This window comes from Somniosus microcephalus, chromosome 1 (assembly GCF_052327205.1).
Source record: "Somniosus microcephalus isolate GS21.2 chromosome 1, FLI_Smic_1.0, whole genome shotgun sequence".
Lineage (NCBI taxonomy): Eukaryota > Metazoa > Chordata > Chondrichthyes > Squaliformes > Somniosidae > Somniosus > Somniosus microcephalus.
Window position 1 is genome coordinate 258832494 of NC_140987.1, and position 18804 is coordinate 258851297.

The following is an 18804-nucleotide window of genomic DNA, read 5'->3' on the forward strand; positions in this document are numbered from 1 at the left end:
GCCCTGCAAAAGGCAGGCCCTTTCAAATCCTGAAACAAAAGCTAACATGCATGGATCTGTGAAAGACTTTGTCCTTTTCTAAAGCCAGACAGCTAGGTAAACACAGAATATGCATTCTTCATCTTGGAACAGATCAAGTCAGGATGGACCTAATCTTGAGGCCATTAACTTCTTGCAGAAATAATCGGTAACAGCTCACAGTAGCTGCCAAGCCAGGAGAAAATGATTAAATTTCATAAATAACAAACAGCCAGGATATCGAAGCCATTAAACAAGGAGACAACTGCCCCAATAGCCGTTAAAGTGAATGACTGTAATCATTTTAGACAAGCCTGCCAAAAAATAGACAAAGAACTGACCTGATTTGGCGTGCAGATAAGGGGTGAAGAACCGGGTATAACTGTAGGCCCACCTGTAGCCAAGGCCTCTTGCCTCTTGCCTCTTCGCTGGCTCTCTTCTTCCTCTCCTCCCTCCCCGCGCTGCTCGACACCGAGGACGCCCATTACAACACCGGGGGCCAAACGCGGGAGGAGAACGGGACCCGACTCAAACACGCACAGGATGCATGGGCCCGCAACCGGGCAGATGAGACGAGATGAACGGCAAAAACCGATAAGCAGAGAAGGGCAGCGAAAAGGAGCGTTGGGGACGAGTGGGCACACACCTCGGCCTAGTTATAAGCTGGCATTTGAAGCATGGGTAGGAAAATCAAGCTAACAATATAAACCACCAACCGAACCCCAACCGCAACAAAACCACCGGCGACCAAACCACCACCAGAAGAAGAACCATTTCTGCAAAGTAAAGTACCCAACAAAGACTTTACACCATTTCTCTAATGGAGGAAAAGGAGGGTACTTTACACAGACGACTCCATCGCCGCGCCCTGGGACCATATGACGATGGCAGGCCCCAAAGGACAACAAGATCGAACCCCAAAACCACAACCGGCTTAGTCGACAGGTTTCGAACTGTCAAGGAAACCCCATTGGTGAGCATAAATCCCTGACCCCTCGTAGCTTAATCTAGTTAGGTATTGGGGGTGGGATAAGGGTGGGGGGATTTTTAATGTGTTTGTTCCCTCGATGTGCCATGTGTTCCCCATTCCCAAATAAGTGTAATTTTATATGCCTGTAATTATTCTAGTGATTTTTCCAGTGTTGTAATATTGTTGTGCCTTTAATAAGATTACAGTTTTCTTGTACCAAACCAGTTGCCTACTCTATTTTCTGTATCGCCGCCTGTACCTAAGTCCGGTGTCTAGAACCCAGGGGTGTGGGAGCGATTCGAACCGCTCAGAGACAGTCAGGGGCAGAGCTGACTGGGCACACACCACCCCCTACAGAAATGGCGACCGCAGCAGGACACCGGCAACAGAGGTGCGATACAGTAGACAATGGTTCAGAAGAGTAAACCATGATGGAGGAAAGGATTTCTGATTATGTGTTCAGCAAGGTGAATATCACAAAGAAGTGGATCACCAATCTGTTAAAGGCTGGGCGTCCGGTAGATGCCGCAGCTAAGTGGACAGAAGGGAAGGAGCACAAGAAATCCCTAGAGAAGGCAGTCTGGCTGATGTGCTTCAAGAAGCAGGTCCAGCTTTTGGACAGGCTTGTTGCAGTACAGGCAGCCGAGATAAGGGAGTCAGCCCTGGAGATCCAGGACAAGGCTCTAGCAGGGGAGAAGTTACTGGTAGCATTGCAGGCCCTGAATCAGGAAAGGGTACAATTAGTGGGAGAACATAAGGCCAGGTTGGAATACCTACAGTGCCAGGTCACCGAAGCCAAGAGCAGTGAGTTGAGGTTGCGGGAAAAGAACGCCCGCCTAGCGAGACAAGTAAGAGCGCAGGAGGAGAAAGTAAAAGAAGTAAAGGCAGCCTATAAGTTGGCAAGTGAACAGGGGTTTGAAGACGCAGATCATGGCCCCTGCAAGTAACAAATAGAGAATCTGAGCCTGGCCCTAAGGAAGGCAAAGGGCATGGTGTGCCTCATAAGCCCGAAGGCAGGCCAGGCGGATTTTACAGGGAACGAGGGGAGGACAGTTCAGACACCACAGGTAGTGCCAAGGGATGACCCGGTTGAGGAACAGGAGGTCCCATGACCACCATCCGTAGTGCCAGGTTTTAGCGAGGTCTGGCAGCAAGGGGGGTGAAGTCAGGGGTAGAAGCGGAGGTGGAGCAACCCCCGCAAGAGAGGCTGGAACCAGGCCCGATGTGCCCAGCCTGGCATCGGAAGTTTGGCCCACCCGTTAATGGCGAGGCCGTGGGACCCCTCCAAAACCAGTTCGTATTACCCTATAGCACCCAACAGCTTAGGGCTATGGTGAGCCATATCCCAAAGCTCGCAGAAAAAGGGAACCCCTCGGTCCACTTCAGGGAAGTGGAACAGGCAGCCAGCATCAACGAGTGTGATGATGCTGAGCAGGCCAAAATGCTGCTGTTCTCTTTGGAGAGTAGGCTCCTCCAGTCCCTCTCTGACGAATGTAAGAGGGGGCAGAGTGGGTATGAGGAGCTCAGGGATGAAGTTCTGGAGGCCATGGGATGAATGAGGGAAGTCCTTTCTTCCGTGTGAAGACAGTGCAGCTCGCAGGGGAAACCCCGCAGGCCTTTGCAGACAGGTTATGGCCGGTATATAGGAGCGCCTGTCCTGGAGCACCTAACCGGGCATTCCTGAACCGGGATCAGCTGGCCCACTGGCTCCGTTGCCAGGTGGCAAACAGCTTGCTACAGGTCCGGGCCAAGGCGGAAGTCTGGTTCGACCCTAGGAATCCCCTGACCACTGAACTTACGGTGATCAGACAGTTGACCCTAGCCTATAAGAATGGTAGGTGAACCGATGCACACCCACCTAAGGGGAAGGTGCATGAGGTAAAACCCGGACAGGGTAGGAAGGAGTGGCATCAGGAAGGGAATAACCCTTCTAGCACTAAGCTCAATTGTTACGGGTATGGGAAGGATGGATACTGGAGGAAGGAGTGCAAAAACCCTTGGAAAGATAACAAGGGAAAGAATTCCACAGCCCCAGTCCAAAAGGCAGAGACAGGAATCCCTCCCGCCACGGTCGAGTCATTTTTGAACACCATGAGGTCCCTATTGACTGGCCAGGGGAGAGTAGCAGCCGCTACCGGTGCTCTGACCCCATCCGCCCCATGGCCCTGACTAGAACCAGCGAAGCCTGTCGACCTGTGTCCCCTTGAAAACGATGAGGGGAGCAGGCCCTGTGTTAAGATGCGGGTGGAGACGGTGCAGGGGAGATATTCGGTGGACACTGGAGCTTCCAGCACGGTGGTCCATTCGGAAGACCCGACCAATCCTCCCAGGTCTAACAAGGTCCCATTTAGCCTAATGGGATTTACAGGGAACGAGCAGGCTGGGGGAATGGCCAAACCTTTGGCCAGAGATTTGGGATCCCTCCCTACCACGCGGGAGGGTAACCAAAGGACCAATGAGGTGCCCAAGCAGAGGGCTAGGGAAGGAGAGTATTGGGACCCATATCGGACAGGTTCGGTGGCCGTAATCCGGGACAAGGGAGGCACACAGGGGGTAGCTTTGGCCCCAGACCTAAAGCAGGTCCAAGCCCAAGATCCCTTCCTTAAGGCCGAACCGGTAAGGAGAAAGGATGGGGAGTCCATAGAAGGCTCATTCAAGGCAGCGGACGAGACTTTAAAACAGGCTGCTAGTTACATCAATCAGTGTAAACTGTTTAAACCCGAGAAGAGAGAACAGCCAGTTGGGGCAAGGTCTGAGGATAGAAATCCTCAGCCTGCAGCAGGAGCAAGTTCACAGACTGCACAGGCAGGCGCAGTGGCTTGTTTAAGGGGAGGGACCATCCCACCCACCACTTGGGACAGTCCCCCACTCTTCTGGGATTCAGATGAGGGGGGACCCGAGGGCGAAGACCCCGCCCCTGGCCCAGGTTTAGAGGAGGAGGGACCTGAGGGTGAAGACCCCGCCCCGGACCCAGATTTGGGACCCGAGGGCGAGGACCCTCAGCCTGCAGCACCAGGCTGCGAAGAGTTACCTGCCCCTAGCCCAGGTTCAGGAGAGGTAAAGCCTGAGGATGAAGATCCCCAGCCAGCGGTAGTGGTAAGTGCACAGATCGCAGAGGAGGGGGCAATGGCTCGGGTTAAAGAACCACCAGCCAGGAAAACCCCACCCGCCAAAGTCCCCAGAAGGTCCCCACGGACGCCCCAGCCAAGGAAACCCTGGTCACCGGCTCCCCATTTAAAAAGGGCAGCCTCTCGAGTCAGGGATCAGTCTGAGGGCAGAGGTCCCCAGCCAGCAGCCACAGGCTGCGAGGGACCGAAAGTACAGGACAGTGCGGCCACACCAAAGGGAGCGGTGTGCCGCAGCCCGAACAGGATTTAGGCTTGCCGCCCGGAGACAGGCGACGGATGTACATAGTGTTACGTAATTTTTAAGCTTGATATTGTTAAGTTTGGATGTTTAGTTTAAGTTTAAACAAGGTGATTGGTAGTTTTAAATAGTAGTAGTATTGTTAAGAGTGTTAGTATTTTGAGTCGAGGTCGCAAGACCCGACTATGCTTCACCCAAGCCAGAGAATCTCCTCGGGACCTGGCTATATGTTCTTGTATCTCTTTGCAGAAAGGATTTCAAGATGAAGGGGGGCGTAATCCTACTCGCCCTGATAGGAATGAGCATTGGAAAGCGAGGTGACGTGGAGGACTCCCACATCTATGGGTGCTCAGGAGAGAGAGCACCGATAGTTACCGATGGAAGTGGCGAACGGGATGTGGAGGAGCTCGCCATCTACTTCCACGAGGGAAGGTGGCCAGGGTGGCTGGGGTCCAATTCGACTCAGTACTCCAGCCAGACCGGGTTCACGTACGGGGAGGCCTCCCTCCTGTGCCCCAGGGTACAGGTCGTTGCCACAAGGGTCAGCGTCACCGTAGGGAAACGTGTATGTTTAACATGCAAGGGACACATTCCTTTGGATAGGTGGTGGCGGCTCAGAAAACTGAGCAAGGATATGGGAAACCCCACAGTTGAGTGGGAACGATTGGGGAACAATACCCATCGGACGATTACAGGGACTCACGGGGGATTAAGTGTGTGCTGGGACAAGTGGTGGGAACCGGATCAGGGGATTTATGTCTGTATGTGGGGGTCAGAGAAGGTCTGCCCCACAGGCATATCCATCATTTTCCACCGGCAATGGCAAGATGGCGGTGAGGAGGTGGATTGGGATTCCAGCCTGAAGGCGTGCGCAGTCCCATACTCCCCGATCCCAGTGAATGCCACTGAACTTGTGACCCACCCCCGAAAGCCCCTGCCCACAACCCAGGCAGCAAGGACACACAGGGAGGGGTGCCCTGCCACCACCAAGGGACCAGGGTATGGGCTGGTACTAGTGCCTACGGAACAGGTGCTATACCAGGGGGTACACTATCCGGTAGCCTCCGTGGTATTAAACCTCACCGAGGTACACTTACCGGAGTGGTGCCCCAAAGAGACAGAACAGCTATACCAGGCCCTGTTAAAAGAGATGTTTAGGAAATTCTACGAGTTCGATTTTGACAATGTAGACAAAACCGAACTGTACACCACACACAATGAGTACTTTGGTAATATGGGGAGACAAAGAAGGGGTGCCTGGACTGATGTTTTTACGACATTTAACACAGGGTCCTCTGTCATCAACAGCCTGGATGACACAGAATTGCAGACACAGATAAACGGTTTAAAAACACAATTGAGGAAAATCCTTATGGATGAAAATAAGGTAGTAGGCTCAGAGTTACACGAGGACCAGGCCATGATGGTCCATTTAAAAGAAATAATAGCTGAGCTGGAGAAGCACGCAAAGACTGTAAATGCCCTTATAAGAGAGGACAGGAATGCTTCAGATCAGGCTGCACAGAACGAGGTGTATGTACTGTACGGGGCATGGTTGCTAGGCGAGGGCCGCAGTAACCTGGAGGATTAAAACAGGGTTTAGTCCCCTCCTGGATCAGCAACAAGCACCTCGCAGCCCTCCATCCATTTGAGAATGCATTAAGCCCGTGTCAACTCCGGCTAGCTTCTGAGGCCTACCCAGTCCCAGTAGATTGTGGACGTTCAAATCATACTATTGTGGGTATAGTAGTAAGGTTGCCGGTCATGGGTGGGACAGCCCGACCCGCACCGGTATACAGGGTAGAGAACATTGGAGTCATTCAAGGGGGTGCACACATCCGTTTCACAGCGGTCCCACCTTATGTCATAAAGTGGGAGCACGCTATGACAGGTACTGACCTCTCGGGGTGCCGGAGCCGGGAGCATACATAATACTGTGTCCCCAGCACTTGAACGCCTATTCAAAACCACAGTGCGGGTGTAAAGCTGCTGGCGCAAAACCGATAAACTGTACCATGGAGGTAATGGCACAAGACCATGTTCCCCCGCAGGTAGCATATATAGGAGGTGGGACATATTGTGTCACCACAGGTGCACCCCACTACCAGCATGGACAGCATAGCTGGTGTCCGGTAAGTGAAAGCAGTTTCTGCTTTAAACCCGAGGCAGAAGTTCAAGTGGCCCAGGAACGAATTGTACGATAGCAAAATACTGCAGATGCTGGAAATCCGAAATAACAACAGAAAATGCTGGAAAAACTCAGCAGGCCAGGCAACATCCGTGGAGAGAAATTAGAGTTGACGTTTCGGGTCTAACTCTTTTTCAAAACTGGAAAGGAAATGAAATAGATCGAAAGGCAGGGCTGGGAGGGAACAAAAGAAGTGAAGAGACATTAAGAGGTATTCAAAACGAGACGAGATGGTGATCGGACTAGTGGAGACAAAAGACAGCTCAGATTAGGTGTGAAATGTTCTGGCAGAATGAGAGACAGCTGCCATGTGGGAGAGGGGGAAAAAAGGAAAGGGAGGGGGAGGGAAAAACCAAAACAAAGGGGTGGATAAAAAATATAAGTAAAAATGTAATAGGGGCCGAGGTTATGATCTGAAATTGTTGAACTCGATATTGAGTCCGGAAGGCTGCAAAGTGCCTAATCGGAAGATGAGGTGCTGTTCCTCGAGTTTACGTTGAGCTTCCATGGAATAATGCAAGAGGCCAAGGACGGTGAGGTCCGAGTGGGAATGGAGCGGTGAATTAAAATTACAGGCGACCGGAAGCTCGGGGTCACCCTTACGGACTGAACGGAGGTGTTCCGCAAAGCGGTCACCCAATCTGCGTTTGGTCTCCCCAATGTAGAGGAGACCGCATCATGAGCATCGTGAGGAACGAATTGTCCCCATTCCTGAACCCTCCACTGCTCACCTCACTGTAAAAGAGAATTTTACCAACCTGCAAAAGTATGTAGCACATTTCGGCTACGAAATCCCCCCTCTCCCAGAACACCTTACCAAAATACTCAAAGCAGTAATAGTCTCACAGAAACATTTCTACACTCTGGAGCAGAAGATGGTAGAGATAGGGGCCAAGATACTGGACATTGTAGTTCCACCCTGGTGGGACATTTTTGAAAATATAGAGGTCCCTTCTGTTGTGTATGTACCTTTAAGAGAGAACTGCTTTTATACTGTAGTACCGGCAGTGACCACACCTGTATATAAAGCCGTAGCAGGCTTCTGTACTTTCAGTTCCAGCATACTCTCTGTTCAGTAAACACCTGTTATTACCGTTCTCCTGCAGTCCGTGTGTTATTGATACGCGGACACTACAGTGGCGACGAGCAGGTTCAAACTCACCTGCAGTACTGCATCACCTCACGGGGATCCATCCCTGAAAAGAAGCTTCTTGGAGGTCGAAGCCAGAGCAACGGCCGTCGACCGTGGGCAACCGCCCAGTGATCCATCGGAGTTCAGAGAATCGCAGGGGAAGCTGTGGAGAGCTGGGCTTGGTTCTCCAGTCAAGGTGTCCCAGCAAATCGGGCTGGTAGCAGGTAGTGCGCTGACCCTTCCCGGACTGCGGTGGGCTAGAGCTCGATCGAGCGGCTCTGCAAGGGGGCCGAGCAGCGTCGTCGGGAAGAAAAAGAGAGAGAGAGGGTGGAGCGCACAGGGTGCGGCCGGTACTCAAGAGTCGGGCAGTGTTAAAGAAAATAAAAAAGGGGAAGGAAAAGAGACGCGCAGTGGACAACGTTGAAGAAGAATAATACTAAGAAAATTAATTAACAAAAGAGAGACGCGCAGAAAGCCGCGGGGCGCCGCCATTACTAGTTAGAACGCTAGGAGCAGCATTGGCAGCAGGGGGAAGAAGGAAAAGCGCGGGAGGCACCATTTTAATCCATTGGGGAAGAAGGAAAAGCGTGGGAGGCGCCATTTTAAACCACCCAAGATGCCGAAGAGTGGCAGCATCACTGCTTTCGACAACGAAATAGAAGACTGGACCACGTATGTGGAAAGAATTGAAGTGTACTGCAAGGCAAATGAGGTGGCCGATGAAAAGAAGGCATCGGTATTATTGAATTTGATGGGCGCGAGAACGTACGGCCTATTGCGGAATTTAATTACCCCAGCTAAACCAATGCAGAAAAGCTTTGAAGAGATTGTCAATATCTTACAGGACCAATTAAACCCCACACCGCTGCTGATAGCAGAAAGATTTAAGTTTCACAAAAGGAACCAGCATAAAGACGAAAGTAATGCTGAGTATTTAACGGAACTGCGCAAGCTATCGAAACACTGCCAGTTTGGAATGGGACTAGCAGATACCTTAAGGGACAAGTTTGTGTGTGGGCTTCAAAGTGAAGGAACCCAGAAACGGCTTCTATCAGAAAAGGATCTTACGCTGGACAAGACTTTCAGCATGGCAGTATCACACGAAGCAGCCGCACGGGGCGCTGCGGAGATACAGCGGAGACCGCTAGGATACGGCACCAATGAAATGTCATATGGAGCAGGGAAGTGTTATAGCTGCGGCAAAACAACACACGACCAGAAGGATTGCTGGTTCAAGGACCAAGTGTGCAGACAGTGTGGAAAAGCAGGACACATAGCAAGAGTCTGCAGGTCGGGGAAGAAAACCAGCAGCAAGAAATCTCCACAGGAGAAGTACAAAAAGGTACATAAGGTGACGGAGAGTAGTTCAGACGAACAGAAAAGTGACACAGACTCCGGAAGCAAGGAGCTGGGTTGTCTGAAACTACATAATGTAATCAAAATGGAGGATCACCAGACTATCTGGGTCACGCTCAAGATAGACGGAGTCCAAGTGAAAATGGAATTGGACACAGGATCAGCCCTAACAGTCATAAACCGAAGGGACTACAAGCGGCTATTCTCACATATACCCTTGAAAGCTACAGAGATTGTCTTGAAGACGTACACGGGGGAAAAAGTCCACCCCAAAGGAAAAATAAGGGTGAACGTGATATACAACGACCAGGAAATACCAAAAATGGACCTATATGTATTGCCAGATGGAGGACCACCACTACTAGGACGTGAATGGATCCGGAAGATACAATTAGATTGGCATTCCATACAGGCACTGACGGTAGAGGCCAAAAAGGATGACGACGCCACACCTGGACGACTGTCAAAAATGCTAACTGACGCACAAGAAGTGTTCCAGGAGGGACTCGGAACACTAAAAGGCATAACAGCGACGATTAAAATAGAGGAAAATGCAAGCCCAATGTTTTTTAAGGCCAGACCGGTGCCTTATGCGATCCGCCCAGCCGTCGAAGCAGAGCTGGAAGGGTTGGAACGTTCAGGAGTACTGTCCAAAGTGGACTGGAGTGAGTGGGCTACACCCATCGTTCCTGTAATGAAGAGGTCATTGAGTAATACGCCTGGGGAACCAAAGAAGGTTCGCATCTGTGGGGACTTCAAGGTGACAGTGAACCCAGTCCTTCACACGGTACAATATCCGCTTCCGCGGATAGAAGATATTTTCGCCTCGCTATCTGGAGGAAAACGCTTCACGAAGATTGATCTGGCCCAGGCGTACCTGCAAATGGAGGTAGAAGAAGCCTCAAAACAATACCTCACGATCAACATTCACAAAGGTCTCTACCAATATAACCGGCTGGTGTTCGGGGTAGCATCGGCTCCGGCTATTTGGCAAAGGGCAATGGATCAAGTCCTGCAAGGGATTCCAGGGACCCAGTGTTATTTGGACGACATCCTGGTCACGGGCAAAAATGACAGTGATCACCTCGCCAACCTGGAGCAGGTGCTCACTAGATTGAAGGGATATGGGCTACGAGCTAATCGCCACAAATGCGAGTTTTTCCAGAAGCAGATCTCATATTGTGGCCACGTTATTGATGAAGAGGGGTTACATAAGTCCCCTGAAAAGATTGAGGCAGTAGTCATGGCTCCGGCACCGGAAAATGTGTCACAACTGAGGTCGTTCCTCGGACTGGTGAACTATTACCATAAGTTCTTACCAAATTTGTCTACAGTATTACACCCACTGAACACCCTACTGCAGACGGGGGTACCATGGAAGTGGAATGACGAATGTAAACGAGCTTTCCAGAAGTGCAAAGAATTGATCACATCAAAAGAGGTATTGGCCCATTTCAACCCAGCACTACCAATTCGGTTGGCGTGTGATGCATCACCCTATGGTATTGGAGCGGTGCTGTCGCACAAATTCCCAGACGGGTTGGAGACGCCAGTCGCCTTTGCGTCTCGGTCACTAACCTCAGCCGAGCGCAACTACGCCCAGATTGACAGGGAGCCCTCAGCCTAGTATGGGGAGTAAAAAAATTCAACCACTATCTGCATGGGCAGAAGTTCACCTTGCTGACTGACCACCAACCACTTGTCTCCATCTTTAATCCAAAGAACGGCGTTCTGGTGATGACTGCACAACGGCTACAAAGATGGTCCCTTTTTCTAGGGGCGAACCAATATGAAACAGAGTATAAGGGCACGAAACAGCATGGAAGCGCTGATGGGCTATCACGCCAGCCACTGCCTACTGTGGAGGAAGCACCTGCAGTGGACCCTGTCGAAATATTTTATTCATCAATAATTGAACTCTTGCCAGTAACGAACACGGATATAGAGAAGGAGACCCGAAATGATCCGACACTGTCTCGGGTATATGACTTAACGGTGAAGGGATGGCCAACACATGGCGATTCACTGTTGCCAGCATTCTCATCCAGAAGAGAACAGCTGTCAGTGTGCCAGGGGACAGTGATGTGTGGATCCCGAGTGGTAATTCCACCCAAGTTAAGGGAGAGAGTGCTCAATGAGCTTCACGAAGGCCACCTGGGAGGGGTGAAAATGAAAGGCCTTGCTAGGGCTTATGTGTGGTGGCTGGGGATCGATCAACAAATCGAGGACCTAACAAAGAGCTGCTCAGGATGCCAGAAGATCCAAAACGCACCACCACATGCCCCTTTACACCCATGGGAGTGGCCCTCCTCTCCATGGCAATGGGTGCATATTGATTTTGCTGGTCCATTCATGGACTCAATGTTCTTAATAGCAGTGGATGCGCATTCGAAATGGCCTGAGGTGATCAAAATGTCCTCCACCACTACGGAGAAAACGATTGCAGTCCTACGGACCATATTTGCCAGGAACGGCTTGCCAGAGCAGATTTGCTCTGATAACGGACCACAGTTTGTGTCCGAAGAGTTTCGGAAATTTATGAGAAGGAATGGGGTAAGGCATTACACATCCACCCCGTATCATCCAGCCAGAAATGGATTGGCCGAGAGGTTCGTACAAACCTTTAAAAAGGCAGTAAGGGCCATGTGCAATGACGACAGTCCACTGCAGCATAAGGTGGACAATTTCCTGTTTGTCTACCGAAATGTGACAGATGCAGTTACCAACCAGACCCCAGCCATGATGTTTTTTAACCGAAGGTTGAGATCTCGTCTGGATTTGCTCAGACCAAATGCGCGAAGAAATGTTGAGAATAAGCAATTCCAGCACATCAATGAGAAGCCGACAAGGAGCTTCAATGGAGGACAACCAGTCTTGGCCCGTGACTACCGAACAGAGAAATGGCAACCCGGAACGATATGCACAAGGCAGGGGCCACTAATGTACACAGTGGATGTCGGGGGGAACATTGTGAGATGCCATGTCGATCAGATCTTAGCGTCACAGGAACGAGTCAATCCCATGTCCCGCGTACCTGGTGATGAACTGGACATACCGGTAGCATCTACCCCAGAAACAGTAGCATCGGAAGCTGATGAACCAACCGACGACCGGGGGCCAGAATCGCCTCCACACCAAGAGCAAGACACTCAGGAAAGGCGCTATCCAGAATGGATCAGGAAGCCGCCCCAAAGACTGGATTTATAAATGGACTATTTTCAGTTAATGTTGCATGTTAAAAGTGTTAATTGTTAAATGAATGTTATGGTACTGTTAATCTAAAAGGGGAGGAATTGTTGTGTATGTACCTTTAAGAGAGAACTGCTTTTATACTGTAGTACCGGCAGTGACCACACCTGTATATAAAGCCATAGCAGGCTTCTGTACTTTCAGTTCCAGCATACCCTCTGTTCAGTAAACACCTGTTATTACCATTCTCCTGCAGTCCGTGTGTTATTGATACACGGACACTACACCTTTATGGATTAGACTGGCTTCCCACATTCTCGTGGTTTGCCAGCTGGGAATAGTATTGTACCTAGTGTGCACTCAGTGCAAGGGAAAAGGCCAAATACTAGAATTCCGAAACCAAAGGACCTGGAAGGAACATTATGTTAAGGTGGAGGGAGATACACCTGTTTGAATTTTTTGTGTGTTTTCTGAATAAAGATTGTTGTTTTTTTTGTGTTCTTTTTGTTATTTTTAATAAAGATTTTCGATTTGTTCATTTTAATAAAGATGTATGTGTACCAAGTGGTGCAGGGGTGTTGGAGCCCTCCATGCTTGGATGTGTGTAAACGCCTGTATTCTGTTTATGTATGCTAATGTACACTACATTTTTACAGAATGGGAAATGCATGTGTCGTGGGATCATAGATAGGTAATTACAGGGGAAGATTGACTATGGAGGGTTGGGAATTTTGCTCACCTTGTCAGGACGATACTTAAAGCGAGTTTAGTATCAACAGGGGAGAGTGTAGGGTTCTCAAAATTCCCACATTCCCCGAAAGTTATGGATAAAGGGACCCTGTATGGACAAGTTATTAAAAGAGTACCCAAAATGGCTTCTGAAACCTCGTGACCAAGGCCTGCAGGATTTTAAAAAAAACAAGGTCCTGCAAAAGGCAGGCCCTTTCAAACCCTGAAACAAAAGCTAACATGCATGGATCTGTGAAAGACTTTGTCCTTTTCTAAAGCCAGACAGCTAGGTAAACACAGAATATGCATTCTTTATCTTGGAACAGATCAAGTCAGGATGGGCCTAATCTTGAGGCTATTAAATTTTTGCATAAATAATCGGTAACAGCTCACAGTAGCTGCCAAGCCAGGAAAAGACGATTACATTTCATAAACAACAAACAGCCAGGATATCGAAGCCATTAAACAAGGAGACAACCGCCCCAATAGCCGTTAAAGTGAATGATTGTAATCACTTTAGACGAGCCCGCCAAAAAATAGACAAAGAACTGACCTGATTTGGCGTGCAGATAAGGGGTGAAGAACCGGGTATAACTGTAGGCCCACCTGTAGCCAAGGCCTCTTGCCTCTTCGCTGGCTCTCTTCTTCCTCTCCTCCCTCCCCGCGCTGCTCGACACCAAGGACGCCCATTACAACACTGGGGGCCAAACGCGGGAGGAGAACGGGACCCGACTCAAATACGCGCAGAACACACGGGGCCGCAACCGGGCAGACGAGACGAGACAATGGCAAAAACGAATAAGCAGAGAAGGGCAGCGAAAAGGAGCGTTGGGGATGAGCGGGCACACACCTCGGCCTAGTTATAAGCTGGCGTTTGAAGCATGGGTAGGAAAATCAAGCTAACAATATAAACCGCCAACCGAACCCCAACCGCAAAAAAACCGCCGGCGACCAAACCACCACCAGAAGAACAACCATTTCTGCAAAGTAAAGTACCCAACAAAGACTTTACACCATTTCTCTAACGGAGGAAAAGGAGGGTACTTTACACAGACGACTCCACCGCCGCGCCCTGGGACCATATGACGATGGCAGGCCCCAAAGGACAACAAGATCGAACCCCAAAACCACAACCGGCTTAGTCGACAGGTTTCGAACTGTCAAGGAAACCCCATTGGTGAGCATAAATCCCTGACCCCTCGTAGCTTAATCTAGTTAGATATTGGGGGTGGGATAAGGGTAGGGGGATTTTTAATGTGTTTGTTCCCTCGATGTGCCGTGTGTTCCCCAATCCCAAATAAGTGTAATTTCATATGCCTGTAATTATTCTAGTGATTTTTCCAGTGTTGTAATATTGTTGTGCCTTTAATAAAATTACGGTTTTCTTGTACCAAACCAGTTGTCTACTCTATTTTCTGTATCGCTGCCTGTACCTAAGTCCGGTGTCTAGAACCCAGGGGTGTGGGAGCGATTCGAACCGCTCAGAGACAGTCAGGCAGAGCTGACTGGGCATACGCCACCCCCTACAGAGACAAGAGCCCAAGCCTGTTCAGTATTTCCTGATAGGTATAACCCAGTTCTGGTATCATCCTTGTAAATCTTTTTTTGCACCTTCTCTAGTGCTTCGATATTCTTTTAGTAATATGGAGACCAGAACTGTACACAGTACACCAAGTGTGATCCAACCAATGCTCTATACAAGTTTAACATAACTTCTCTGCTTTTCAATTCTATTCCATTAGGCATGAACCCCAGTGCTTTGTTTGCATTTTTCTTACACTCAGGTGGTTCTCTCCTCCTTGCCGCAAGAGACTGTCTGTTCCCTCATGATCCTTCTATAGCTCAGGACATCAAGCCAACAGTCGAGAGGTGATTTTTATTGCTCCTGCGAGCACAAAAGTTTGGAACTTGAGGCATGCCTAATTCCTGTGGTCAAGTTGGTGTTTGATATTCCTTCGTTGAATGTGATCAGTCAGTTGCTAGTTAAGGATTTTAATCATTCAATGCATATATTTTTTGATGTGCTGTAAAACTGGATGAAGGAGTGTACCAGTGATTGGAGCACATGATGTAACTGTGCCAGCTAGCAGAGTCCTCCACCCTTAGCCAGGGAAAAGCAGATAATTGGCACATATAATCATACAGCACAGAAGGAAGGCGTTCAGCCCATTGTGCCTGTGCCGGCTCTTTGAAAGAGCTATCCAATTAATCCCACTGCCCCCTGCTCTTTCCCCATAGCTCTGCAAATGTTTCCTTTTCAAGTATTTATCCAATTACCTTTTGAAGGTTACTATTGGATATGTTTCCACTGCTCTTTCAGGCAGTGCATTCCAGATCATAACAACTCGCTGAGTAAAAAAAATTCTCCTCATCTCCCCACTGGTTCTTTTGTCAACCTGTGTCCCCTAGTAACCAACCCTTCTGCCACTGGAAACAGTTTCTCCTCAGTTACTCTATCAAAGCCCTTCATGATTTTGAACACATCCATTAAATCTCCCCTTAACCTTCTCTGCTCTAGATTGAAGGAGATCTAAGAAGAACAACCCCAGCTTCTTTAGTCTCTCCACTCAAGGTGCTCAGGTGCACTTCTTGGTCAATCAGCCAAGTTGCAACACAACATTCTCAGGCTGACCTGACCTTACCCTCTGATTTAGGAAAACAGTTGTGCAATAAAACTGAAGGGGCGCAAAATTAAATGAGCAAAAAGATGGGGTAACAACTTAACTTAAATCCAACTAGGGTCCATAAATATAAGACAGTCACTAATAAACCCAATAAGGAATTCAGGAGAAGCTTCTTTACCCAGAAAGTAATGAGAATGTGGAACTCGCTACCACAGGGAGTGGCTGAGGCGAATAGTATAGATACAGTACATTTAAGGGGAAGCCAGATAAACACACGAGGGAGAAAGGAATAGAAGGATATGTTGATAGGGTGAGATGAAGAGGGGTGGGAGGAGTCTCGTGTGGAGCATAATCACCGGCATAGAATAGTTGAGCCGCATGGCCTGTTTCTGTGCTGTACATTCTGTGGAGGAGAAATTTGTTTGGTTAGCGCCTCGCGTTAGTGCCTGGAGGGGGGGCACTAATGGGGCACTAAGGGGTAAGCGACCGGGCGCGGTGAATGCTGCGACGCCCGCAAACTTCTGAGCCGGCTTAGCGATGCCGCTAACTCTTACTGCCTGGGCCTCTAGCGCCTTGCAGATCGTGATGTCATAAAGTGCGCAGCGCCCCGTTATCGCCCTGGATGTGAAATTGCTTCCCGCCCCCTGCTGTATCACTGGGCGTGAACAGCGGCAGGAAGAGGAGGCGCTGTCAACTCGATGTTTGCGCCGCTCACGAAATTAACTTGACATTTTGCGGCGGTGCTAAACACTACAGCCACAATCTCCTGCACTGGCAGATCGTGACGTCAGTCGAGTGTGCAATGCCCCAGTAGTGCCCCGGACCGGATATTGAGTGGCGCCCCCTGCCTTACCGCCTGCCGTTAGCAACGACAGGTTAAGGGGAGCGTTTTACAGTCAGGAAGGGACTGGGTGGGCGTTATTTAAAGGCGACCACTGCCTGCCTTTTTTTGTTGGTGACATTTTTGTACCACGCATTCTGAGAGAGAGAGACTTCTGGAGAGATTCAACGCTGTGTGAAGGAGTATTGGGTACTGAGCAGCACTTTGCAGGTTCATTTTGATTTGCCCTTCCTTGTATCGATTTAGAAGAGACTGTGGGGGCCGCACTCTGAGCTCTTTCCCTGGGCCTCTCCATTGTTCTTTCCAGCAAATTTGATGTACAGGTCTCTCCAGGCCGAGATTCAAGGCTGCAATGAGTAGGATGTGGATGGCGAGCAAGATCGACCCTCACCTTTAAGAACTGGCCGGCGCCAGTGTGTCTGTGTTCCATTGCTGACTGACATCACATGAGCTTCGCCCGTGCTCTGAGGTAGCGTCTCGCTCCTCGGCCTTTGCACCTTAAGACAGGTGTGAAGCACCTGATTTAGCACTCCAAATCACCTCCAGGGGCGATAAAAGCCAAGTTTGCAGTTGGAGGCGACAATTAGCGGCAGGCGCTAATTTTTGCGCCCGGCTGATAATTGCGCCCCAAATGGGGCGATACTGAATTTCTCCCCCAATGGTTTACAGCTAGGCCAACCTTTACTATTTGCACCAGTTTGGTGCCTGCTTAAAGGTTTTTTTAGAACTGTAACTAAAAAACCAATATATGTAACATATAACTTTGGGCTTTGCAGCAACAATTGGGGGGGATAACAGCACTTGCATATACTGTGATTGTATTGTTTTAAATAATATATACTTAAATTCCAATTTTCCATCAGTACCAGGGTCATCATCATGTCCACAGGGCTGACTTTATTGGGATTAATTTTGTGCAGGTACTTCTTTATCTGTTCAAACGTGGGTCGCTGGGTTGGATTTTGTGCCCGGCACTTTCTAATCAGCTGTGGAGCAAAAGGAGAAAACCAAGTTTGTAAAAAGGGTCCACTTTACTCACAAAGTTATTTATTGTTTTTTTTTGTACTGACTTCCTTACCACGATATATTCGGAGGGGCAAGGGCAGGCATTTTCTGATTTTCCACTTATTAATTCTGGTAAAGGTGCACATCGCCCACATTCGGTAGAATTTCCATCTTCCCTCTAAAGTATAATTTAAGGGCACATGTTAAAAATTCTTTTGAATTGAGTTATTTTTGACTAAAAGACGAGTCACAATTTTCTCAGTTTCAAACTGCTCGATTGGAACATGCCCAACCTCCTGTTTCCATGACGATGCTGACCATCGACACAAAGCTACAAGATGCACTGCAGCAACTCACCAAAACTTCTTCGGCAGCACCTCCCAAACCCAGGAGCTCTACCATCTAGAAGGACAAGGGCAGCAGGCGCATGGGAACACCACCACCTCCAGGTTTCCCTCCAAGTCACACACCACCCTGATTTAGAAGTATATCGCCGATCCTTCATCGTCGCTGGGTCAAAATCCTGGAACTCCCTCCCTAACAACACTGTGGGAGTACCTTCACCACACGGATTGCAGCAGTTCAAGAAGGTGGCTCACCACCACCTTCTCAAGGGCAATTGAGGATGGGCAATAAATGCTGGTCTCGCCAGCGGCACACACATCCCATAAATGAATTAAAAAAAGAGCCATTTTTCTGCCTTCAAAGTTGCACGATTTTCCCAATGTTTTCCCTTCAAGTACTTATCCAATTCTCTTATGTTACTATTGAATCTGCTTCCACCACCATTTCTGATTAAAATATGAATAATTAAAAATAAAATTGTCTACAAATATACTGCATGTAATGGGGCCAGTGCAGTCTTTCCTCGATAGGACACTATTGACGAGAGCCAAGGAAAGTAGTACTGTATTGAGGGATGGGCCGTGCGTGGTAATTGTTTTGAGTTACAGAAAAAAACGAGAGAACCTAGAGATATAAGAAGAATGCTGGGAATCCCAAGTAGCAACAGAAAGTATGGGACAGACACAGCAGATATGGGACTAGTGTTGATTGGCCATGCCTGGAGAGTCTAGAACTAAGGGGCATAGTCTCAGGATAAGGAGTCGGCCATTTTCTAATTTTTTTATTTGTTTATGGGATGTGGGTGTCGCTGGCAAGGCCAGCATTTATTGCCCATCCCTAATTGCCCTTGAGAAGGTGGTGGTGAGCCGCTTCTTGAACTGCTGCAGTCCGTGTGGTGAAGGTACTCCCACAGTGCTGTTAGGGAGGGAGTTCCAGGATTTTGACCCAGCGACGATGAAGGATAGGTGATATACTTCTAAGTCAGGATGGTGTGTGACTTGGAGGGGAACTTGGAGGTGATGGTGTTCCCATGCGCCTGCT

General features: G+C 49.1%; 1 protein-coding gene across 1 annotated transcript in view; it reads right to left on the bottom strand.

The window, feature by feature from the left end:
* The window catches only part of LOC147124761 (atrial natriuretic peptide receptor 1), a 94348-nt gene that overhangs the window by 24344 nt on the left and 51200 nt on the right, over positions 1–18804 (bottom strand). The window contains exons 15-16 of the mRNA XM_086003431.1: positions 17492–17596; positions 17280–17399 (exon numbers count right to left, since the gene is read on the bottom strand). Of these exons, the coding sequence (XP_085859557.1) occupies positions 17280–17399; positions 17492–17596 (225 nt within the window). The remainder of the gene's footprint in view (positions 1–17279; positions 17400–17491; positions 17597–18804) is intronic.